This window comes from Schistocerca piceifrons, chromosome 4 (genome assembly GCF_021461385.2).
Source record: "Schistocerca piceifrons isolate TAMUIC-IGC-003096 chromosome 4, iqSchPice1.1, whole genome shotgun sequence".
NCBI lineage: Eukaryota > Metazoa > Arthropoda > Insecta > Orthoptera > Acrididae > Schistocerca > Schistocerca piceifrons.
The window spans coordinates 795,310,795-795,336,911 of record NC_060141.1 but is presented as its reverse complement, the minus strand read 5'-3'; the positions used below and the strand labels follow the sequence as shown (position 1 = coordinate 795,336,911).

The window sequence follows — 26,117 nt, the reverse complement described above, 5'->3', positions numbered from 1 at the left end:
GGGTGCTACAGTGCTGCGTTTAGTATGGGAGAGCTAGATCATGCTCTCACTTCATCCCGATCCTCCAACCCAGAGCTGGATGATGTTCACAGTCGGATGTTGCAGAACCTTTCCCTAGTGCTCAAGCACTTTCTCCTTTGTACATACAATCGCATCTGGGAAGAGGGCACCTTTCTTAAATGCTGGTGTGCAGCCACTGTCATACACGTACCTAAGCCCAGTATGGTGGTTAGAGTCTCGCAATTTACTAACCACTGCACAGTGTGGATTTTAAGTGCACCGTTCTGCAGTTGACCATTGTGTCACTTTGTCATCCCATGTCATGAGTGGTTTTCTTTGGAAACACTTGACTGTGGCATGTTTTTCGATATGTAGAAAACCTATGACACCTGGTGGAGGACTGGTATGCTGCATACTCTGTACATGTGGGTCTTCCGTGGGTGCATGCCCCATTTCCTTCAGGATTAAAAAAAAAAAAGTATTCAAGGTACGTGTGGATTCTGACTTGTTGGACACCTTTATCCAGGAAAGTGATGTGAATCAGGGTTCCATCGTGAGCATCATCCTCTTTGCTATCACCATTGACTCTTACAATAGCCTGTCCCCCACTGGGCATCTCTGGCTCCCTTTTCATTAATGATTTTGCCATCTGTTGCAGTTCTCCACAGACTTGTCTCCCTGAGTGGCTTCTTCAGCATTGTCTTCTACTCATGGAGCATGGACAATGGCTTTCGTTTTTCCATCAACAAAACCACTTGTGTGAATTTCTGACAGTGCAATTGGTTTCTTCCACTGTCTTTACATCTTGGGCATGTTGCTCTTCTGTTCATTGAAGCTACGGAATTCCTGGGACTCATGATTGATAGGAAACTGTCTTGGTCCTTCCACGTGTGTTACTTGGCTGTCCACTGTATGCGGTCCCTCAGTGTCATGTGTGTCCTCAGCAGTACTTCCTGGGGAGCGGATCAGTCCACCTTTCTCTCTCTGTAGGCTATAGGTGTTTCATTTATGCATCTGCACATCTGTTCCTTTTATGCCGTCTCATTACTATCCACCAACGTGGCATCCCTTTGATCACTGGCACCTTTTACTCTAACCTTGTTGAGAATCTGTATGCAGAAGCTGCTGCACTGCTACTGCCATACTACCTTGATTTCCTCCTCAGCATATACACATTCCATTTGCCTGCCATGCCTGGCTACTCATCTTATGGCTCCTTCTTTGATTGCCAGTATGGAGCGTGTGCCTCTTCCTGTTACCTCCCGGAATTCACTTTTGGCTGTTGCTCCAACCGCTTAACTTCACACTACCTGCCTCTTCCTTGATGGGTGTGAATCCTTCACCACTTTGGCCTTGTGCAGCAGCCTGTGTTCACCATGGCCGTCATTCACTTCCTAAGGACACTACTCCAGCCTCGCTCTGTCACTATAATTTTCTTGATCTTCGCACAGAACCTCACGATAGTACCTTTGTGTACACTGATGGCTCTCGGACTGACTGTGGTGTCGAGTGTGATGTTTTTCAGTACTGGCTTCAGTAATACTGCTTACTATGTACAGCAGAGCTCTTTGTCCTGTGTCAGGCCATGCACACAGGCTTTTCAATTGCATCATGTGCTCTCACTCTCTCAGTGCCCTTCAAAACCTCTGTGTGCTGTACACTGTCCATCCCTTCATGCATCAGGTCCAGGCAAGCTGTCACTTGCTTACTCTTGATGGAGCAACAGTGATGTTTATGTGGGTTCCTGGTCACATTGGTCTGACAGGAAACAAGGCCACTGACTCTGCTGCTGATGCTGCAGTCCTTGTCTCTCAGCCTGCTAGTTCTTACATCCCCCCTGATGATCTCTGTGTTGCCATTGTCAGCAGGTGGTGTCACTTTGGCACCACAACTGGTCCTGCCTCCATGGGAACAAGCTCCAGGTTATTAGGCCTCTCCCAGTGGCTTCGAAGACCTCTCAGTCCTCCCACTATGAGGATATCATTTTAGTTAGGTTGGGTATTGGACACTGTCTTTTTAGCCATCAGCATTTGTTAAGTGGTTCTCCCCTAATACTTCATACTCATTGCACTCAACCTTTGACTGTCTGCCATTTCCTGATGGAATGCCCTTTTTTTAACCGCCTACATTCCTGTTTGTGTTAGCCGTCTGAGTTATTGGCCGTTTTAGCAAACGACATGTGGGCTGTCGTCCGCATTTTCCTTTTTGTCCATCATGTCAGTATGCAAAGGAAATTTAATCTTTAGTTTAGGACCTCCATTTCTGTATGGCTTTTTTTATGGGCCTTTCTCCATGCCCCTGTTTTTAGCTGCATTTCCTTCCATCGATTGAGTTTAACTTGTAGTCATTTTTAACTCCTTTTTTGTCTTTGTGTTCTGCAATTCTGGCGTGGGCACGTATGACTCTAGTTGTTTTTGTGCCTAAAACAAAACAAACAAGAAGGAAAACCAAAAGTACCTGCACTTCGACAGCTGCCACCAGTTTCACAACAAAGAATCCCTCCCATACAGCCTTACCGCCTGTGGCAGATGCATCTGCAGTGATGAGAACTGCCTCACCCAGTATGCTGAAGGACTAACGAAGGTCTTCATAGACAGGCCATAGCCTCCATACCTAATATACACACAGATATTTCGTGCTGCATCCCCACACGGACTTGATCCACACATACATCCCAAGAACCAACAACAAAGAAGTGCCCCCTCTTCATGCAGTACCACCCAGGATTGGAACAACTGAAACATACATCGTCAGGGCTTTGATTATCCATCATCATGCCCTGAAACAAGAGAATCCTACCCAAGATATTTCCATCCCCTCAAAAAGTGGTTTTTTTGCCACCCACCTAACCTCCACAGCATCCTAGTCCATCCTTACGCCACTCCCACCCCAATCTCCTACCACTGGGATCATATCCTTGTGGAAGACCCAGATGCAAGACCTGTCCTATCCACCCAGCACCACTTCTCCAGTCCTGTCAAGGTTTATCCTAACCCATCCGAGGCTGGCCCACCTGTGAAAGCAGGCATGTTATATACCAGCTGTGCTGCAACCACTGCACAGTGTTATACATTGATGTGACAACCAACCAACTGTCAATGAGAATGAATGGCCACCACCAAACTGTTGCCAAAAACAATGTGACTACCCAGTGGCACGAAATGCAGCAGAGCTCAGCAAGTGAGATTTCAATGACTGCTTCAAAACCTCTGCCATATGGACCCTCCCCACCACTTGAAGATTTTCTGAGCTTGACAGATGGAAGCTATCCTTACAGCTCTTCCTTTGCTCCTGTAACCTCCCTGGCCTAAATGTAAGGTAACTCACTGTCCCCTCATGCCGTGTCCATAGCAGTACACACCCAGCTGGTGTGTACTGCCATCACACACTCTAGTCTATGAAACCGTGTGCCCAGCTGTTTGCCATCAGCTCATTCTACCTGCACCCCCTAGCTAGTCCATAGACGGCTTCCCATTCTCCCATGAGCCTCTCCGCGCTTCCCCCAACCCCCTCCCTCCCTCCCGCCTCTCTCCATCCCTCATCCCACTCCACCCTCCAGCCCCACCTCACCCCCTTACCCCAGTACTCTCACTGGGGGACAGAAAAGAGCTGGCAGTCAAGTGAGCACAAAGTAAGGAGACAGGAATGTGTGTGAGTGAGTGTTTTTTTTTTCCCCCCCTTCTCCCACAAGCTTGAGGAACGAATCTCTTTCCGAAGCTAGCAAAGCTCTGTACTTTTTGTTTGTGTACCTGTCGACGACACAGCGCATGTGCATTTCAGTGAGTCATCTTCTTTATTCCTAAATAATGTAACTTCTTACATATATACACCATCAGCAGGTTGTTGTTGTGGTCTTCAGTCCAGAGACTAGTTTGATGCAGCTCTTCGTGCTACCCTATACTGTGCAAGCTTTTTCATCTCCTAGTACGTATTGCAACTTACATCCTTCTGAATCTGCTTAGTGTTTTCATCTCTTGGTCTCCCTCTACGATTTTTATTCTCCACGCTGCCCTTCAATACTAAATTGGTGATCCCTTGATACCTCAGAACATGTCCTACCAACCGATCCCTTTTTCTAGTCAAATTGTGCCACAAATTTCTCTTCTCCCCAATTCTATTCAATACCTCCTCATTAGTTATGTGATCTATCCATCTAATCTTCATAATCTTCAGCATTCTTCTGTAGCACAACATTTCGAAAGCCTCTATTCTCTTCCTGTCCAAACTATTTATTGTCCATGTTTCTCTTCCATACATGACTACACTCATACAAATACTTTAAGAAACGACTTCCTGTCACTTATATCTATAGTCAATGTTAACAAACTTCTCTTCTTCAGAAACGCTTTCCTTGTCATTGCCAGTCTACATTCGAGGCGCTCAGTCCGGAACCGCGCGACTACTACGGTCGCAGGTTCGAATCCTGCCTCGGGCATGGATGTGTGTGATGTCCTTAGGTTAGTTAGGTTTAAGTAGTTCTAAGTTATAGGGGACTGATTACCACAGATGTTTAGTCCCATAGTGCTCAGAGCCATTTGAACCAGTCCACATTTTATATCCTCTCTACTTCAACTATCATTATTTTGCTCGCCAAATAGCAAAACTCATCTACTACTTTAAGTCTTAATCTAATTCCCTCAGCATCACCTGATTTAATTCGACTCCATTCCATTATCCTCGTTTTGCTCTTGTTGATGTTCATCTTACATCCTCCTTTCAAGACACTGTCCATTCCATTCAATTGCTCTTCCAGGTCCTTTGCTGTCTCTGACAGAATTACAATATCATCGGCGAACCTCAAAGTTTTTATTTCTTCTCCATGGATTTTTAATTCCTACTCCAAATTCTTATTTTGTTTCCTTTACTGCTTGCGCAATATACAGATTGAATAACATCGGCGATAGGCTACAACCATGTCTCACTCCCTTCCCAACCACTGCTTCCCTTTCATGCCCCCTTGACTCTTATAACTGCCATCTGGTTTCTGTACAGATTGTAAATAGCCTTTTGCTCCCTGTATTTTACCCCTGCCACCTTCAGAATTTGAAAGAGAGTATTCCGGCCAACATTGTCAAAAGCTTTCTCTAAGTCTACAAATGCTAGAAACGTAGGTTTGCCTTTCCTTAATCTATCTTCTAAGATAAGTCGTAGGGTCAGTATTGCCTCACGTGTTCCAACATTTCTATGGAATCCAAACTGATCTTCCCCAAGGTCGGCGTCTACCAGTGTTTCCATTCATCAGTAAAGAATTTGTGCTACTATTTTGCAGCCATGACTTATTAAGCTGATAGTTCGGTAATTTTCACATCTGTCAACACCTGTTTTCTTTGGGATTGGAATTATTATGTTCTTCTTGAAATCGGAGGGTATTTCGCCTGTCTCATACATCTTGCTCACCAGATGGTAGAGTTTTGTCAGGGCTGGCTCTCCCAATGCTATCAGTAGTTCTAATGGAATGTTGTCTACTCCCAGGGCCTTGTTTCAACATAGGTTTTTCAGTGCTCTGTCAAACTCTTCGTGCAGTGTCATATCTCTCATTTCATCTTCACCTACATTCTCTTCCATTTCCCATAATGTTGTCCTCAAGTACATCGCCCTTGTATAGCCCTCTATATACTCCTTCCACCTTTCTGCTTTCCCTTCTTTGCTTAGAACTGGGTTTCCATCTGAGCTCTTGATATTCATACTAGTGGTTCTGTTTTCTCCAAAGGTCTCTCCAATTTTCCTGTAGGCATTATCTATGTTAACCCTAGTGATATATGCCTCTACATCCTTACATTTGTCCTCTAGCTATCTCTGCTTATCCATTTTGCACTTACTGTTGATATCATTTTTGAGACATTCGTATTCCTTTTTGTCTGCTTCATTTACTGCAGTTTTATATTTTTCCTTTCATCAATTAAATTCAAAATATCTTCTGTTGTGCAAGGATTTCTACTAGCACTTGTCTTTTTACCTACTTGATCTTCTGCTACCGTCACTATTTCATCTCTTAAAGCTACCCATTCTTCTCCTACTGTATTTCTTGCCCGCATTCTTGTCAATCATTCCCTAATGCTCTCTCTGAAACTCTGTACAACCTCTGGTTCTGTCAGTTTATCCAGGCCCCATCTCCTTAAATTCCCACCTTTTGCAGTTCATGACCAATAGATTGTGGTCAGAGTCCACATCTGCCCCTGGAAATGTCTTACAATTTAAAACCTAGTTTCTAAATCTCTGTCTTTCTATTATATAATCTATCTGAAACCTTCTAGTATCTCCAGGCCACTTCCCATGTATACATCCTTCTTTCATGACTCTTGTACCAAGTGTTAGCTATGATTAAGTTATCCTCTGTGCAAAATTCTACCAGGCGGCTTCCTCTTTCATTCCTTACCCCAAGTCTATATTCACCTACTACGTTTCCTTCTCTTCCTTTTCCTACTACCAAATTCCAGTCACCCATGATTATTAAATTTTCTTCTCCCTTCACTATCTGAATAATTTCTTTCATCTCATCATACATTTCATCACTCTCTTCATCTATCAGCAGTTATGTAAATTATTAGTGTTACACCTAAGTGAGTTAGCATTGTTCAGGCTTAGTGTTTTTACCAGTCTTGATGTGGTATATAGGGGCATGAACAGTGATCACTGTGAAGGACACAGAGATGATTTGTACTCATGGGAGACAGCAATATCATCGCATCACATACCTTAAAAAGGGCCTCGTTGTGGTTCTCCATATGATCAGCTGGTGAAATCATGCAGTATCTGGATTTGTGAGGCTTTAGGATGTGACAGTGGTCCATTGTTGATCTGCATGGAAATGTGGGGGCAGGCATACTCATTGTTAGGGTTCTGGTCAACCACGTCTGTCCATCACAAGGGAGGATCACCATATTGTGCATTGCACATATTGTAACCCCTCCACATCTATACCTGCCATTTGAGAACTCCTTTCAACATTCTGTGTCATCTACACCCTTGGTGAGAGACCAGCTGCAGCCAGACAAGGGAACTACCATAGCAAGCATAGGGTGCCGCTAACATCAATACACAAACAGCTGTGTTTTGAATGATGCTGTGACCAGGAAGCTGCCAAATGGTGAATCAGGGTTTTGCACTATCCAGGATGACCATCGTCTGATAACGTGGTGATGACCTAGGGAGAGGTCCCATTCTTCCAATTTTTTTTGGAGAGATATAGCTTTGTTATTTGTGGCATCATGGTGTGCGGAGTCATCAAATGTGACTTCTGGTCATGGCTAGTGGTGATTGAGGGAACATAGTTGGCGCAGTGATGTTCTGTACCCATATGTGACCCCGTGCATTACTGTTGTGATGCCATTTTTCAGCATTTTCATCCACACGACACATGTGTCTGTGAACTTTTGCATGATGTTGAGGTACTCGCATAACCAACAGGATCCCCAGATTTGTCCCTGATAAAATGTGTGGGATACTCTTGGACCTCAACTCTGTCCCAGTGCCAGTATCCAGGATGTCAAGTACGAGTTACAAAAGTTGTGGACCAGCTTGCTCCAGGAGAGGATACAGAGGCCTTACGACACCCTCCCCAGCCATATCAGTGTGTAAACTTGACTTGGTTTTGTAATCAGTGAAATAACAACACATACCCTCTCAAACTGTAATGTTTGATTTCATTTCATTTCCTCTTCCCCTTGTGGATGCTTCACTATTTTGTCAGGAAGAATATTTCAAATTCAGCTACAAGTTCTACAAGCAAACAGATGGCTTGGCAATTTCGGTCAATATGATTTGCTAATTGAAATACATAAAACTTAGAAACAGCTCCACAAAAATATAAAGTTTGCCTTGGAGCACCAAGCAGATGAATTCCTACCCATAAGTATTTAGTTACGGAATAAAGAAAATCCTATTTTGAAGTTTATTGGAAATTCTCAAGGACTCTCACTACTATCTGTCACTCTTCTTGCAATCCCCAGCACACAGATAGGCAGTATTTTTGTACTAACTCAATAAACGTTGTGACAAAGCAAGCAGGGATAATTTTAATTCCCCCCTAGTTTCGCCATCTGTCTCCTTAAATTCATTTTTTCATGATTAACTATTTGTCATTAACATACATGAATATAATCTGTGTTTTCATAAAAGGGAAAGATTAGCGCTTCGTTTTAAAGACTATAACACCAGATCTAATTTTGTGCTTAGTTTTAGGTATGTAATTGATTTTCTAATTTATTTTGACTATTCCTAGTTAGTATATTTTGTTATAGGGTGAAATCAGTAATTGTTTCTAAACTTAAATTCTATTGTTGACATATAAACAAATATAAATTCTGTAATAATTATAAACATTTGGAAGACAAAATACTAGTAATCTTAAAGTATCTATTTAGCTCTATTTGAAAACATGTTTGCAAAGCCAGCCCTTAATTAATTCCAAAGTAATTAACAGTTCTGTCAAAAGTATTGTTTACGTAACTATATTTGTTAATTTCATGATGTAAACAAATAATTCGGCCTAGCTCCTGTAGTAGAGGAAACTGTTAAAAAGAACTAATTTTTCAATGTATTCAGTTAATCGAATGAGTTAAGTATTAATTTTAATTTCTGTAAATTAAACATCAAACAATGTGTACTTTCAGGGCCTATTATTGTGACGATATATAACGGCCTGATTTTTAGTCACGATACAGTCAGTCCACGGCCGAGTTTCAGATGAGAAACCTTTATTCGTTAGACCACCACACACACACACACACACACACACACACACACACACACACACACACACACACACACACACACACACAGAGAGAGAGAGAGAGAGAGAGAGAGAGAGAGAGAGAGAGAGAGAGTCAACACAAGATAAAAAAATAGAATGTTGGTATTCCAGTTGCTATGGGTTTATTTATCAATTTTCATTTTTTATTTGTAGCTGCCTGAGTTTACATATTGTCATTTTACCATAGTCAGTAGAGCTGTGGACAGTAGAAAATGGAGTGCCAAGTGGAGAAATTGGAACATTTCTGGTGTATCCTTCTGTTTGAGTACAGTAGAGGGATGATAGTAGCGGAGGTAGCCAGAAGCATTTGTGCCATGTAAGGGGATAAGCAATTGGATGGGGCACAGCAACAAAATGGTTTTCTGGAAGAACGTTTTGACATTAGTGACTATTTATGTTCAGGAAGACCTTTGGGATTTGATAAAGATCATTTAAACACATTAATCCACAGTGATCCATATTGCTGTACTCAAGAACTGGTAGATGTGATGAACTGTGATCATTCCACCACCATGTGATATTTCTTTGCAATGGGGAAGGTTAAAAAATTGGAATTTTTAACTTTGTGCAGCCCTGTCAGCAACTGTGATAATTGAACATGTAACATGGCAGCCTGAGCTGCAAATAGAATCCAAACTTTACCCAGGTTTCAGCCAAAATATTATGGCCTTGTTCAGAAGCAAGTGACACTAAACTGCTTCTGAAGAAGGCCAAATTATTTTGGCTGAAACCTGGGTGAAGTTTGGTTTCTCATTTGCAAATGAGGCTGACGTGTTACATGTTTAAAAAATTGGGTGCATGGGTACTGCATCCTTTAAGCTGATATCACAAATATCAGCAGGTGACCACATATGCATCTCAGTTTGCTTGTCATCAGTTGGCTCATGAACAACACCAACCATTCCTGACCAACTATTCCTGATCTGTATTGTTACTGGTAATGAGAAATTGTGTTTTTATACTAACATAAGGAAAAGAAAGAAATGGTTGGACCAAACAATGACCCACTGGCACCCACAACAGGTAATGTTATGCATCTGATGGAGTAGCGACAATGGTGGACTACAAATTGCTTCCCTTGTCAACAACTGAGATGTCTTGCAGAGACAATCCAAGAACACTAACCAGGAAGACTGTGTGAAGTGATGCTACTCCATGATAACGCCCACCCACATTCTGCTAGATGACAAAGAACAATATACAGGAGTTGGGCCTGGGAAGTCATTCCGCATTCACTTTATTCACCTGATCTTGCACTCTCAGATTTCATCTTTCCTGCTCTCTAGCAAACAACCTGCAATGAACTTCCTTTCTCTAAGAAAATGGGCTCCAAACATGGCTCAATGAGTTCTTTGTCTCAAAACCACATGATTTCTACAGTCGCAGAGTAGGAAAGTTACTCCAGTGTCAGCAGACTGTTCTGAATAGTGAAGGATAATATATTATTGATGACTAAAGTCTTCTTTATGTGTATCTGTTGTGTTCATTAAACTTACAGAAAAATGCTATGAACTTTTGCACCAACCCAATATAATACACTCATTGCACTTGTTAGCTTCTAATGCTCACTACACAGTATTTGCTGATTTCATTTTCTAGTGCTAATTGTAGTCATGCCTTAGTTTCCCTCTAGAATTTTAAACTCCCCCACCCTCTGTTTACAAACACTATCTCCATTATCAAATTGACTGTTCATCGATACCTCTGGTTGTATCTTATAAAACTGGTCCCTTTTCCATACAATCTTTAGCATTTATCTGTAGCACCACTTTTGAAAAGCTTCTGTTTGAAGTTTTAACAACTCAAGAATCAGCCTGTGATCATTTAAAGGTATTCATAGTTATACTGTATTACTCATTATCTATGAAATCAAAGCCACCATGTAACTTTTCAGTTATGTTTAAAAGTAATTGTATGTTTCTACTGTCAGACATTGTCAAGGATTACTCCGAAAAGATGTGTATACAAATCATCTATGTCTTGTCAATTTAAATAAATCCACCAAAAGATGAAAGTATAATTTTAGTGACTAGTTACAGTTAGTTGTGTTTTCAATTCATAGCCAGTTACTGTTCAAAAACAACAGTAACATTTGTAGTATAATACACAGTGGAGAAATGACTTACACTATCAGTCACCATTGCGAAGTGTGGTAAAGAAAGAAGCTAGGTATTCACCCATAAACCTCTTTGGCCAAGTGTCCATTGATGTGAATAATCTAATGTACAGGGTGATACGCATAAGATGTAACATCCCTTTTACTTTGTGAGCGTTAACACATATCGAAATGTGATTTTTCAGCAAATATTAGAGTGTAGTGTCGAGGGGCATGTATGTTTCTGTTTGGTTAATGTTTCTAGCACTGGTATCAAAGGAGATACTGAAAAAAGTATTTTTTTTTTATTTTTATGAAACCACATAACTGTTTGTAACTGCATTCGATAGCTCTTGAGAAGACAATTACAGTGATATAGCATTTGTTAACGCTGACATTGAAACCTGTCATTAAAAAAAAAAATGAGAAATGTCCTAGAGTGTGAGAGCAAATTGGCTGAAAATGGCATTTGCAGTGCAAACACTGCTGAGCTGACTGTGTAATTGTATACCTAAAGGTAGGCCCTTGAACCAACTTATGACCTAGATGCAGGTTCCCCTACAAATGTTGTTTATCAAAATACGACGTATGCGAGACTCTAGCACATCACAAAAGGTTTAGGAAAAATATTTCACATTAGTGTATCCTCCCAGATTTATGTCAGCTGAAACAGAGAAATCAGCTGTTCACCCTTCAAAAATAAATAGGTCTTATATGCTGCAAAAAGAAACTAGTGTATTAAATTGCTTCGTAGAGGTTAAAGAGTCCTGTCAGACAACTGTCTCTACCTACGCAGCTATAAATTATATCATATGGGATACATTTGTTGAACTAAAACTTTTATTAAAAATACTTTGGTGATTACCTGTGCACTGCAAAATAAATATTCGTTTGTGGTTTCACGCTGAATGGAAGCATGTAATGACAGAGTTACCACCTACATGCAGTACACGCTGTCGAACTTATTTGACATTGCAATGCAATTTTATACACATGTAAATGAAATAAATAATTTACTATCAGTGATTTGGTAACCACTCAGATCACATAACATAGATTTTGCTTCCAAAAAACATGTGTTCAAACTGTTGATCATGGACTGAAAGGCATATTTGCAGCTGCCATTCAAAAGAATGATAAACAGCTGGAATTACAGTGAATGATATGGTAGAGAATGCTCTGGCAATCCAAATTTCATCGTATCCAACATCCAGGAAAGTTCTTATTCAATATTTGCATTGCAACATGGGTTGAGTGAGTTGGACAACTGTTGTGTTGGAGCCACATACACTGTCGAATATCCAGTGATACCTCATCTAGAAAAACCAGCAGAATGTTCATCAGAAACTGTGCATATGAATATCCATTTAGAATGCTTGGGATGAAGTAAGATCACAATGCAATTTCTTATGATGCCGCACCATATGTTTATGCTCCACGTCTGTTGATACTACACCTGACAAAACCAATATGAATTTTGCTGCTCATTAGTGCATTTTATGCAGATTTAAATTAGTGTGGTTAGTAAATGTTGATTCATTGGTAGAGAGCACACGTTGGAAAAACATAGGTTGTCTCTCAGTTGCTGAAGGGTAAACCGACATAATTCTGTACGTTGTTTGAAATCACAGCCATTGAGTGCATGATGTAGTGACAGATGATGGGAGTAGATATTCTGTAGATGCAGGATGTGATGGCACTTGTCTGGTTGAGTCCGCATTCCTTGGCAGTATGTCTTGCACCACTGTTCAGATTCATTAGCATCATAAGCAGAATAACTTCTTTGTGTTCTCTGTCAGTTCCAACCTTCTTTCTTGTACTCTTTTTGATGTTCAAGCAGCGTGTCTGCACTAGTGTCTTAATAACTGGTCCAGTTGCCTGGCACATCAGACATAGGCAAGCTGGATAGATAGCTCTACACCACTCTGTTGTTTTTATGACATTTCTTTTACATTTACTGTATAAAAGTACTATATCAAACTTATCGTCATTGGTTTACATGCCTGCACACAATGAATGTTGAAGCAGAATTAAGTGGCCTGCAGTGCAGAGAAGTAGACAGGCAAATGCTTGGCAGTGTTTGCACCGCTAATGCTGATTCCAGCCACCATGCTGTCAAATTCTAGGACATTTCTGGACTTTTTTTACTACAGATTTCAATGTCAGCATTAACAGATCACTGTAATTGTCTTCTCTAGAGCTATTGAATGCATTTATAAAAATTATACATTCAGTTTTAAAAAACATACTTGCTTCAGTATCTCCATTGATACCAGCACTAAAAACACTAACCAAACAAAAAAGATATGTGCTGCTCAACACTCAAACATTTGCTGAAAACCGCATTTCAGTATGTGTAATCATTCACAAAAAAAAGGGATGTTAGGTCATCCAATGTGACTCAACCTGTCAATTGCAGACTGAAATAAACTTATTTTGGGACTTATTGCATAGCATTATTGAAAAAGTGATGTTCTCTTGAAGTTCCGGAACCTTTTCAAATCTTTATGCCCCTTATTGTTTTAATAGTCCCTGAATGATTATGGATAGAAGAAATACTAATCGAAATGTTTCATTTGTAAAACATTTGCAGCTGGTGAGAGAAATCATAGGCTCCGCAGCTTCCGAGAGGAAGAGGAGGAAGAAGAGAAAATGCTGGAGGAGGAGGAAGAGGAGGAGGAGGAGGAGGAGGAGGAGGAGGAGGAGGGTAGTGGTAGTGATGGTGATAGTGACATTCATGATAATGATGAAGAAAGAGAGGAAGGAGAAAGCAGCATTCACAACAATGACCAACGAGAGAAGGCCGTTGAGACAAGAAGTGTTGAACATGAAGTCAATATAAACACGGACCAACAGTCAGCAGATGAATGTATTGGTAATATTGAATGCACCAAAGACGCTAAAAGTAAACATGCTGATGAAAAAGAAGCACAGCAGCAAACCGATTTACCTGAATATAACTCTGATGTTCCGGTAGGTAAGTAATGCTTAATGACTTTCTTCTAATTTTGCTTTACAGTGGAATTTAGAGGCACACTTTCCCCATTTGACTGACTTTTGTTATCAGATCTTAGTTATAATTTTGAAAGTGCGTTGGCTCATACTTTATAATAATGGGATACTTTGGCTGAAATATCTCTAGTGAATTTACCATATTTATTATTCCAACAAAATTCGTTTTAATTTGTCATTGCAAAAATATCCTAGATAAAAGCACAGCGTACGTGTAATAGTGGTTCATTGTTTTTAAATTGACATATGTTACAGGAGTTTCACATTAAGAAATTTATCAAAATACAACATGGAATTGCATGCAAAAGTAGTATCTTATTTTAGTCTGGAAAATATGTACTTATTGTCAAAAAATAGTTATTTTCAAATGTGTTCAACAGATCCCGGCTATCTCGCTTAACTTCTATAACATCCTGATTGGAACCTACATTTTTTCATTATATATATATAAAACAAAGATGATGTAACTTACCAAATGAAAGCGTTGGTATGTTGATAGACACACAAACAAACACAAACACACACACACAAAATTCAAGCTTTCGCAACCCACGGTTGCTTCATCAGGAAAGAGGGAAAGAGAGGGAAAGTCAAAAGCATGTGGGTTTTAAGGGAGAGGGTAAGGAGTCATTCCAATCCCGGGAGTGGAAAGACTTACCTTAGGGGGAAAAAAGGACAGGTATACACACACACACACACACACACACACACACACACACACACACACACACACACACACACACACACATATCCAGCCACACATATACAGACACAAGCAGACATTTGTAAAGGCAAAGAGTTTGGGCAGAGATGTCATTAGAGGCGGAAGTACAGAGGCTACAGAGGCAAAGATGTTGTTGAATGACAGGTGAGATATGAGCGGCGGCAACTTGAAATTAGCGGAGGTTGAGGCCTGGTGGGTAACGGGAAGAGAGGATATATTGAAGGGCAAGTTCCCATCTCCGGAGTTCTGATAAGTTGGTGTTAGTGGGAAGTATCCAGATAACCCGGACGGTGTAACACTGTGCCAAGATGTGCTGACCGTGCACTAAGGCATGTTTAGCCACAGGGTGATCCTCATTACCAACAAACACTGTCTGCCTGTGTCCATTCATGCGAATAGGCAGTTTGTTGCTGGTCATTCCCAAATAGAAAGCTTCACAGTGTAGGCAGGTCCGTTGGTAAATCACATGGGTGCTTTCACACCTGGCTCTGCTTTTGATTGTGTACACCTTCCAGGTTACAGGACTGGAGTAGGTGGTGGTGGGAGGGTGCATAGGACAGGTTTTACACTGGGGTCGGTTACAAGGGTACGAGCCAGAAGGTAGGGAAGGTGGTTTGGGGATTTCATAGGGATAGACCAAGAGGTTACGAAGGTTAGGTGGACGGCGGTAAGACACTCTTGGTGGAATTGGGGAGGATTTCATGAAGGATGGATCTCATTTCAGCGCAGGATTTGAGGAAGTCGTATCCATGCTGGAGAGCCACATTCAGAGTCTGATCCAGTCTCGGAAAGTATCCTGTCAAAAGTGGGGCACTTCTGGGGTTCTTCTGTGGGAGGTTCTGGGTTTGAGGGGATGAGGAAGTGGCTCAGGTTGTTTGCTTCTGTACCAGGTCGGGAAGGTAGTTGCGGGATGCGAAAGCTGTTTTCAGGTTGTTGGTGTAATGGTCCAGGGATTCTGGACTGGAGCAGATTCATTTGCCACGAAGACCTAGGCTGTAGGGAAGGGACCGTATGATATGGGATGGGTGGCAGCTGTCATAATGGAGGTACTGTTGCTTGTTGGTGGGTTTGATGTGGACGGATGTGTGAAGCTGGCCATTGGACAGATGGAGGTCAACGTCAAGGAAAGTGGCATGGGATTTGGAGTAGGACCAGGCGAATCTGATGGAACCAAAGGAGTTGAGGTTGGAGAGGAAATTCTGGAGTTGTTCTTCACTGTGAGTCCAGATCATGAAGATGTCATCAATAAATCTGTACCAAACTTTGGGTTGGCAGGCCTGGGTAACCAAGAAGGCTTCCTCTAAGCCACCCATGAATAGCCTGGCATATGAGGGGCCCATCCTGGTACCCATGGCTGTTCCCTTTAATTGTTGGTATGTCTGGCCTTCGAAAGTGAAGAAGTTGAGAGTCAGGATGAAGCTGGCTAAGGTAATGAGGAAAGAGGTTTTAGGTAGGGTGGCAGGTGATCGCCATGAAAGGAAGTGCTCCATCGCAGCGAGGCCCTGGACGTGCGGAATATTTGTGTATAAGGAAGTGACATCAATGGTTACAAGGATGGTTTCCGGGGCTAACAGATTGGGTAAGGATTCCAGGCGTTCAAGAAAGTGGTTGGTGTCTTTGATGAAGGATGGGAGTCTGCACGTAATGGGTTGAAGGTGTTGATCTACGTAGGCAGAGATACATTCTGTGGGGGCTTGGTAACCAGCTACAATGAGATGGCCGGGATGATTGGGTTTGTGAATTTTAGGAAGCAGGTAGAAGGTAGGGGTGTGGTGTGTCAGTGGGGTCAGGAGGTTGATGGAGTCAGGTGAAAGGTTTTGTAAGGGGCCTAAGGTTCTGAGGAGTCCTTGAGCCTCCGTCGGGACGTCAGGAATGGTATTACCTTGGAAAACTTTGTATGTAGTGTCGTCTGGAAGCTGACACAGTCCCTCAGCCACATACTCCCAACGATCAAGTACCACGTCTTGGAACCCTTGTCTGCCGGAAGAAAGACAATGGATCGGTCAGCCTTCAGATCACGGATAGCCTGTGGGCTTCAGCAATGGTGATGTTGGGAGTAGGATTAAGGTTTTTCAAGAAAGCTTGAGAGGCAAGGCTGGAAGTGAGAAATTCCTGGAAGGTTTCAAGAGGGTGATTTTGAGGAAGAGGAGGTGGGTCCCGCTGTGACAGAGGACGGAACTGTTCCAGGCAGGGTTCAATTAGGATAGTGTCTTGGGGAGTTGGATCATTAGGAGTAGAATTAGGTTTATTTTTCTTCGTGGCAAAGTGATATTTCCAGCAGAGAGTACGAGTGTAGGACGAGGGCTGTTTGTTTGAATCTGGGAGTAGGGCTGAAGGTAAGGCCTTTGGATAGGACAGAGGTTTCGGATTGGGAGAGAGGTTTGGAGGAAAGGTTAACTACTGAATTAGGGTTTTGTGGTTCCAGATTGTGATGATTAGAATTTTGAGGTTTTTGGGGGAGTGGAGCTGGAAGTGGGAGATTGAGTAGATGGGAGAGACTGGGTGTGTGTGCAATGAGAGGAGGTTGAGGTTTGCTGCAATGAGAGGAGGTTGAGGTTTGCTGGAAAGGTTGTGGAGGGTGAGTGAGTTGCTTTTCCGGAGGTGGGAAACCAGGAGATTGGATAGTTTTTTGAGGTGGAGGGTGGCATGCTGTTCTAATTTCCGGTTGGCCTGTAGGAGGATGCTCTGAACAGCCGGTGTGGATGTGGGAGAGGAAAGATTGAGGATTTTTATTAAGGATAGGAGTTGACGGGTGTGTTCATTGGCTGAGTTGATGTGTAGGCGAAGGATTAGGTGGGTTAGGCCTATGGATTGTTCAGTTTGGAACTGGTATAGGGACTGATGGAAAGAAGGGTTACAGCCAGAGATGGGAACTTTAAGTGTGAGGCCTTTGGGGGTAATGCCAAATGTCAGACAAGCCTGAGTAAATAAAATATGGGAGCGTAATCTGGCTAGGGCGAAGGCATGTTTGCGGAGGGAATATAATTAAAACTGAATGGGGTCATTGTGGGGATGTTGTGAGGGTGACATGGTATTAGAAGGTGGAAAGTGTAACATAACACTGAAATGAAAAGGAAAATAAAAATAAAAATATATGGGGAGAGATAAAGGTGAACTAGAAAGCAGCTGGAGATCTGGTGTGAAAAAAGTCGAAAAAGTGTTGGTTAAAGCTGAGCAATGTTGATCCTGTGGTGAACTTGGGTTGGTAAACAGCGATGTGCACAAAGGTTAGGTGGTTGTGTTGCCGCCAAAACACGTTAAAGGGTGGAGAAATTTGGGAAAATTTCGAAAAAACTGCGTGTAAATGTATTAAAAGGAGTGGTATTGTGGTGGCAGATTATGAAAATGAGGCTAACAATTGTCTGACGAAGAAATAATGACGTTAAAACCTGTGGGAAGCGGCTAAAAATGATCAGTGATGTGGGAAAAATGGAAATGGAAATAAAGCGAAAGTTGTTAGAACTAGCTGAAATGGTTGTTTAATAGGTGATAGGAACTGTTTGTGAACTGGGAACGGTGGATTTTATAGCAGCGGTAGTGTTGAAAGCGGATTTTTTTTTTTAATTGTTTGGAAGTGGGTTACGTATTATTGAGTATATATAGGCAGGATAAAATTTTATGGTAGATTACGGTAAAAAGGAGAAGGTGAATACAAAGTAAAACTACTTGCATAAACAGAAAGAGAAAGTAAGATGACAGAAAAGATTTCGAAATGCAACAGTGACAATAACAAACGTAATTTTTGGGTTCATATTAATGATATGAATATAATAGAGGGAAACATTCCACGTGGGAAAAATATATCTAAAAACAAATATTATGTAACTTACCAAACAAAAGCATTGGTATGTTGATAGAAACACACACACACACACACACACACACACACACACACACAAAATTCAAGCTTTCGCAACCCATGGTTGCTTCATCAGGAAAGAGGGAAGGAGAGGAAAAGACGAAAGCATGTGGGTTTTAAGGGAGAGGGTAAGGAGTCATTCTAATCCCGGGAGCGGAAAGACTTACCTTAGGGGGAAAAAAGGACAGGTATACACTCACACACACACACACACACACACACACACACACACACACACACACACATATCCAGCCACACATATACAGACACAAGCAGACATTTGTAAAGGCAAAGAGTTTGGACAAATGTCTGCTTGTGTCTGTGTATGTGCGGATGGATATGTGTGTGTGTGTGCGCGAGTGTATACCTGTTCTGTTTTTCCCCCTAAGGTAAGTCTTTCTGCTCCCGGGATTGGAATGACTCCTTACCCTTTCCCATAAAACCCACATCCTTTCGTCTTTCCCTCTCCTTCCCTCTTTGCTGATGAAGCAACCGTTTGTTGCGAAAGCTTGAATTTTGTGTGTTTGTTTGTGTGTCTATCGACCTGCCAGCGCTTTTGTTTGGTAAGTCTCATCATCTTTGTTTTTAGATATATTTTTCCCACGTGGAATGTTTCCCTCTATTATATAAATACATAAACTTCTTACTAATCAGAAGATTTCAGTAATAATCATTATACAGTTTACATTCGAGAATTTATTATACAGCTGTACACATTTAGTTAATCATAGTTACATTATTTCATTGTTTATACATTCCTTCCAAATTACTTCCAAGATATTCTTCAATTGAGTCATATGCTTTATTTTGAAACCACATGTCTAATACCTCCTTAAATTTAAAGAGGGTGAGGGTTTTGACTAATTGTGGCAGTTCGTTATATAACTTTAGACTTAGATGTTTGTGACTGTTGTGTGTCAGTGACAGCCTAGATACGGTATATCAAGTATGCAGTGCAAATGTAAATTTATTCTCTGTGTAAATTGTTGTTTATTTTCATTTACGTATATTAAGCAGTTATACATATAGAGACTTAGGAAGGTCATTATGTTTAATAGGCTGAAGTGCTCGTTACAGGTTTCTCTTGGACCCAATCCTTGTATACATTAATTGCTTTTTTTGCCATTTGAATACACAGTTAGTGCCTGTTGAATTACCCCATAACAGAATCCCATGTTGTAGCTGTTGCTGAAAAAATGCATAGTGACAAAGCATCAATAAACTTTTACTGATAGAATATCGCAATTTATACAGGGTGTTACAGAAAGGTATGGCCAAACTTTCAGGAAACATTCCTCACACACAAAGAAAGAAAATATGTTATGTGGACATGTGTCCAGAAACGCTTACTTTCCATGTTAGAGCTCATTTTATTACTTCTCTCCAAATCACATTAATCATGGAATGGAAACATACAGCTACAGAACATACCAGCGTGACTTCAAACAGTTTGTTACAGGAAATATTCAAGAATGTCCTCTGTTAGCGAGGATACATGCATCCACCCTCCGTCGCATGGAATCCCTGATGCACTGTTGCAGCCCTGGAGAACGGCGTATTGTATCACAGCCGTCCACAATACGACTATGAAGAGTCTCTACATTTGGTACTGGGGTTGTGTAGACAAGAGCTTTCAAATGCCCCCATAAATGAAAGTCAAGAGGGTTGAGGTCAGGAGAGTGTGGAGGCCATGGAATTGGTCCACCTCTACCAATCCATCGGTCACCGAATCTGTTGGTGAGAAGCGTATGAACACTTCGACTGAAATGTGCAGGAGCTCCATCGTGCATGAACCATACATAGGTTGTGTCATACTTGTAAAGGCACATGTTCTAGCAGCACAGGTAGAGTATCCCGTATGAAATCATGATAACGTGCTCCATTGAACATAGGTGGAAGAACATGGGGCCCAATCAAGACATCACCAACAATGCCTGCCCAAATGTTCACAGAAAATCTGTGTTGATGACGTGATTGCACAATTGCGTGTGGATTCTCGTCAGCCCACACATGTTGATTGTGATAATTCACAATTTGATCACGTTGGAATGAAGCCTCATTCGTAAATAGAACATTTGCACTTAAATGAGGATTGACACATTGTTGGATGAACCATTCGCAGAAGTGTACCCGTGGAGGCCAATCAGCTGCTGATAGTGCCTGCACATGCTGTACATGGTATGGAAACAACTGGTTCTCCCGTAGCACTCTCCATACAGTGACGTGGTCAATGTTACCTTGTACAGCAGCAACTTCTCTGACGCTGACATTAGGGTTATCGTCAACTGCACGAAGAATTGCCTCGTCCATTGCAGGTGTCCTCGTTGTTTTAGGTCTTCCCCAGTCGCGTGTCATAGGCTGGAATGTTCTGTGCTCCCTAAGACGCCGATCAGTTGCTTCGAATGTCTTCCTGTCGGGACACCTTCGTTCTGGAAATCTGTCTCGATACAAATGTACCGCGCCACGGCTATTGCCCCGTGCTAATCCATACATCAAATGGGCATCTGCCAACTCCGTATTTGTAAACATTGCACTGACTGCAAAACCACGTTCGTGATGAACACTAACCTGTTGATGCTACGTACTGATGTGCTTGATGCTAGTACTGTAGAGCAATGACTTGCATGTCAACACAAGCACCGGAGTCAACATTATCTTCCTTCAATTGGGTCAACTGGCGGTGAATCGAGGAAGTACAGTACATACTGACGAAACTAAAATGATCTCTAACATGGAAATTAAGCGTTTCCGGACACATGTCCACATAACATCTTTTCTTTATTTGTGTGTGAGGAATGTTTCCTGAAAGTTTGGCCATACCTTTTTGTAACACCCTGTATAGCAGGAATATCACACTTGCGAGTTTGCCTGTCAGATAGCTTATGTTGTTGTTGTTGTTGTGGTCTTCAGTCCTGAGACTGGTTTGATGCAGCTCTCCATGCTACTCTATCCTGTGCAAGCTTCATCATCTCCCAGTACCTACTGCAGCCTACATCCTTCTGAATCTGCTTAGTGTATTCATCTCTTGGTCTCCCTCTACGATTTTTACCCTCCATGCTGCCCTCCAATACTAATTTTGTGATCCCTTGATGTCTCAGAACATGTCCTACCAACCGATCCCTTCTTCTAGTCAAGTTGTGCCACAAGCTCCTCTTCTCCCCAATTCTATTCAATACCTCATCATTAGTTATGTGGTCTACCCATCTAATCTTCAGCATTCTTCTGTAGCACCACATTTCGAAAGCTGCTATTCTCTTCTTGTCTAAACTATTTATCGTCCACGTTTCACTTCCATACATGGCTACACTCCATACAAATACTTTCAGAAACGACTTCCTGACACTTAAATCTACACTCGATGTTAACAAATTTTTCTTCTTCAGAAACGCTTTCCTTGCCATTGCCATTCTACATTTTATATCCCCTCAACTTCGACCATCATCAGTTATTTTGCTCCCCAAATAGCAAAACTCCTTTACTACTTTAATAAGTGTCTCATTTCCTAATCTAATTCCCTCAGCATCACCCGACTTAATTCGACTACATTCCATTATCCTCGTTTTGCTTTTGTTGATGTTCATCTTATACCCTCCTTTCAAGACACTGTCCATTCCATTCAACTGCTCTTCCAAGTTCTTTGCTGTCTCTGACAGAATTACAATGTCATCGGCGAACCCCAAAGTTTTTATTTCTTCTACATGGATTTTAATTCTTACTCTGAACTTTTCTTTTGTTTCCTTTACTGCTTGCTCAATACACAGATTGAATAACATCGGGGATAGGCTACAACCCTGTCTCACTCCCTTCCCAACCACTGCTTCGCTTTCATACCCCTCGACTCTTATAACTGCCATCTGCTTTCTGTACAAATTGTAAATAGCCTTTCACTCCCTGTATTTTACCCCTGCCACCTTCAGAATTTGAAAGAGAGTATTCCAATCAACATTGTCAAAAGCTTTCTCTAAGTCTACAAATGCTAGAAACGTAGGTTTGCCTTTCCTTAATCTTTCTTCTAAGATAAGTCGGTCAGTATTGCCTCACGTGTTCCAACATTTCTACGGAATCCAAACTGATCTTCCCCAAGGTTGGCTTCTACCAGTTTTTCCATTCGTCTGTAAAGAATTTGCGTTAGTATTTAGCAGCTGTGACTTATTAAACTGATAGTTTGGTAATTTTCATGTCTGTCAACACCTGCTTTCTTTGGGATTGGAATTACTATATTCTTCTTGAAGTCTGAGGGTATTTCGCCTGTCTTATACATCTTGCTCACCAGATAGTAGAGTTTTGTCAGGACTGGCTCTCCCAAGGCTGTCAGTAGTTCTAGTGGAATGTTGTCTACTCTGTGGGCCTTGTTTCGGCTCAGGTCTTTCAGTGCTCTGTCAAACTCTTCACGCAGTATCATATCTCCCATTTCATCTTCATCTACATCCTCTTCCATTTCCATAATATTGTCATCAAGTACATTGCCCTTGTATAGATCCTATATATACTCCTTCCACCTTTCTGCTTTCCTTTCTTTGCTTAGAACTGGGTTTCCATCTGAGCCCTTGATATTCATGCAAGTGGTTCTCCTTTCTCCAAAGGTCTCTTTAATTTTCCTATACGCAGTATCTACCTTACCCCTAGTGAGATAAGCGTCTACATCATTACATTTGTCCTCTAGCCATCCCTGCTTAGCCATTTTACACTTCCTGTCAATCTCATTTTTGAGACGTTTGTATTCCTTTTTGCCTGCTTCATTTACTGTATTTTTATATTTTCTCCTTTCATCAATTAAATTCAATGTTTCTTCTGTTACCCAAGGGTATCTACTAGCCCTCGTCTTTTTACCTATTTGATCCTCTGCTGCCTTCACTATTTCATCCCTCAAAGTTACCCATTCTTCTTCTACTGTATTTCTTTCCCCCATTCCTGTCAATTGTTCCCTTATACTCTCCCTGAAACTCTGTACAACCTCTGGTTCTTTCAGTTTATCCAGGTCCCATCTCCTTTAATTCACACCTTTTTGCAGTTTCTTCAGTTTTAATCTACAGGTCATAACCAATAGATTGTGGTCAGAGTCCACATCTGCCCCTGGAAATGTCTTACAATTTAAAACCTGGTTCCTAAATCTCTGTCTTACCATTATATAATCTATCTGATACCTTTTAGTATCTCCAGGGTTCTTCCATGTATACAACCTCCTTTCATGATTCTTAAACCAAGTGTTAGCTATTATGAAGTTATGCTCTGCACAAAATTCTACCAGGCGGCTTCCTCTTTCATTTCTTAGCCCCAATCCATATTCACCTACTATGTTTCCTTCTTTCCCTTTTCCTACGCTTGAATTCCAGTCACCCATGACTATTAAATTTTCGTCTCCCTTCACTATTTGAATAATTTCTTTTATCTCATCATACATTTCATCAATTTCTTCGTCATCTGCAGAGCTAGTTGGCATATAAACTTGTACTACTGTAGTAGGCGTGGGCTTCATGTCTATCTTGGCCACAATAATGCGTTCACTATGCTGTTTGTAGTAGCTTACCCATACTCCTATTTTTTTATTCATTATTAAACCTACTCGTGCATTACCCCTATTTGATTTTGTATTTATAACCCTGTATTCTCCTGACCAAAAGTCTTGTTCCTCCTGCCACCGAACTTCACTAATTCCCACTATATCTAACTTTAACCTATCCATTTCCCTTTTTAAATTTTCTAACCTACCTGCTCGATTAAGGGATCTGACATTCCACGCTCTGATCCGTAGAACACCAGTTTTCTTTCTCCTGGTAACGACGTCCTCCTGAGTAGTCCCCGCCCAGAGATCCGAATGGGGAAACTATTTTACCTCCGGAATATTTTACCCAAGAGGATGCCATCATCATTTAATCATACAGTAAAGCTGCGTGCCCTCGGGAAAAATTACAGCTGTAGTTTCCCCTTGCTTTCAGCCGTTCGCAGTACCAGAACAGCAAGGCTATTTTGGTTATTGTTACAACGCCAGATCAGTCAGTCATCCGGACTGTTGCCCCTGCAACTACTGAAAAGGCTGCTGCCCCTCTTCAGGAACCACACGTTTGTCTGGCCTCTCAACAGATACCCCTCCGTTGTGGTTGCACCTACGGTACGGCTATCTGTATCGTTGAGGCACGCAAGCCTCCCCACCAACGCCAAGGTCCGTGGTTCATGGGGGGGAGATAGCTTATATGTGAAACAAATACTAACAAAGAGATAGAGGGGCTGGCCAGTACTTACCTCAGCTCAGTACAGCCGATAGATACACAAAGCAGAACAGAAAATTTACGTTCCTAGCTTTCGGAACTTTGTTCCTTCATCAGGGAGGAGAGAGGGAAAAGAAAGGGAAGAGGGGAAAGTGGATTCAGTTACTCACAACCCAGGTTATGAAGCAACAGGGAAAGGAAAACAGGGAGGGTAGCAAGGATGGAGGCATGGTTGTCTTAATTACCCTGAGAAAATTTTCTAAATTATCCTGTGATGTGTTACAAACATATACTGCAACTCATTGTTGTCGCACGTAAACTTATTAAAAATTATCAACCAAAAAGTAGGTTTTAATAAATACACTATTTTACTACTCTTTAAATGTTCCAATTTTTAGGATGGGAGGGGAGAGAGGTACTACTGCTGTTAGATACAAGTGAGGCGCTAGCAAGTGCAGCTATGCAAGCTGTTAGTTTGAATTTTCCTATTTTCTCAATGGGTTTCACAATTTTTTTCTAATGGTTTCCATAGAAATTTTATTCTTCATCTAGGCATATCCTTCTCTTGTGATCCTTCCTCTCCTTCTCTTGGCAGTGTTGTTTCATGTAACAAAGAAAACAATAGATAATTAATACAGTGGAATTTTTTTACATGTTTTATATATTTTAATTGATTCAATTCCCTATACTTGGCACCATCCTTTTTATGGTCACCAGTTATACTGGTATTTAAGTACCGGTGCCTTAAGGAGGTGCAAATAATGTGGATTATTTCGAGGTATGTGGCTAGCGGAGACTTTCACCAGCAGAAATTCATGTGTCTGAGTTTGCACTTCCACAGTCTGTCAGTATGATACCACTGTAACAGTCTAAATTGATTACTATATTAACTCTCCTTTGCACAGAGCGATAATTAGCTCTTCTTTCTTGGAGAAAAGGAAGTATCGTCTATCTCCATGGTAAAGAACGCAGTATAATGCAATCATAAATAATGTCACCATTATATCTGAAGATTGCAGGCTACAGTGTATCCGTTTACCATTTTCAGGATGAGCAATTTAGAAATGAAAGAAACTGCCTCCGTTTCTGGAAGATAGTAAAAACTTCTAAACAAATATACATATGTTATTGTCTGATATATACTCAGTATGTCCACTCAGAATCATGAACGGGAAGAGACAAATAGTTGAAGAGTGAAAAATTTGATATCAACTTGAGGAAACATTAGATTACAGATATATGTTTATCTTTCTTTTTGTATGTAACTCTTTTTGGTGTAGGCATGTTTATATTGCATCTTTGCCCTGCACAATATTCCAAAACTGACTGAATAACATACTTCATGGCTAAATCAAAATAGGATCTATCACATCATGTAAGCACTCAGTGTTCAAACACATTGGCCACCACTATGAGACATTCTTATGACCAAGGCAACAGTACATTTGCTGGTGCTTGGATTAGTCTCC

General features: G+C 41.3%; 1 protein-coding gene across 1 annotated transcript in view; it reads left to right on the top strand.

Annotated features, from left to right (window-relative positions):
• Window positions 1-13,499: 13,499 nt before the first annotated feature.
• Window positions 13,500-26,117, top strand: part of LOC124796173 (zinc finger protein on ecdysone puffs-like) — an 85,457-nt gene continuing 72,839 nt past the window's right edge. Inside the window, exon 1 of the mRNA XM_047260264.1 lies at window positions 13,500-13,824. Coding sequence (XP_047116220.1) covers window positions 13,500-13,824 — 325 coding nt within the window. The remainder of the gene's footprint in view (window positions 13,825-26,117) is intronic.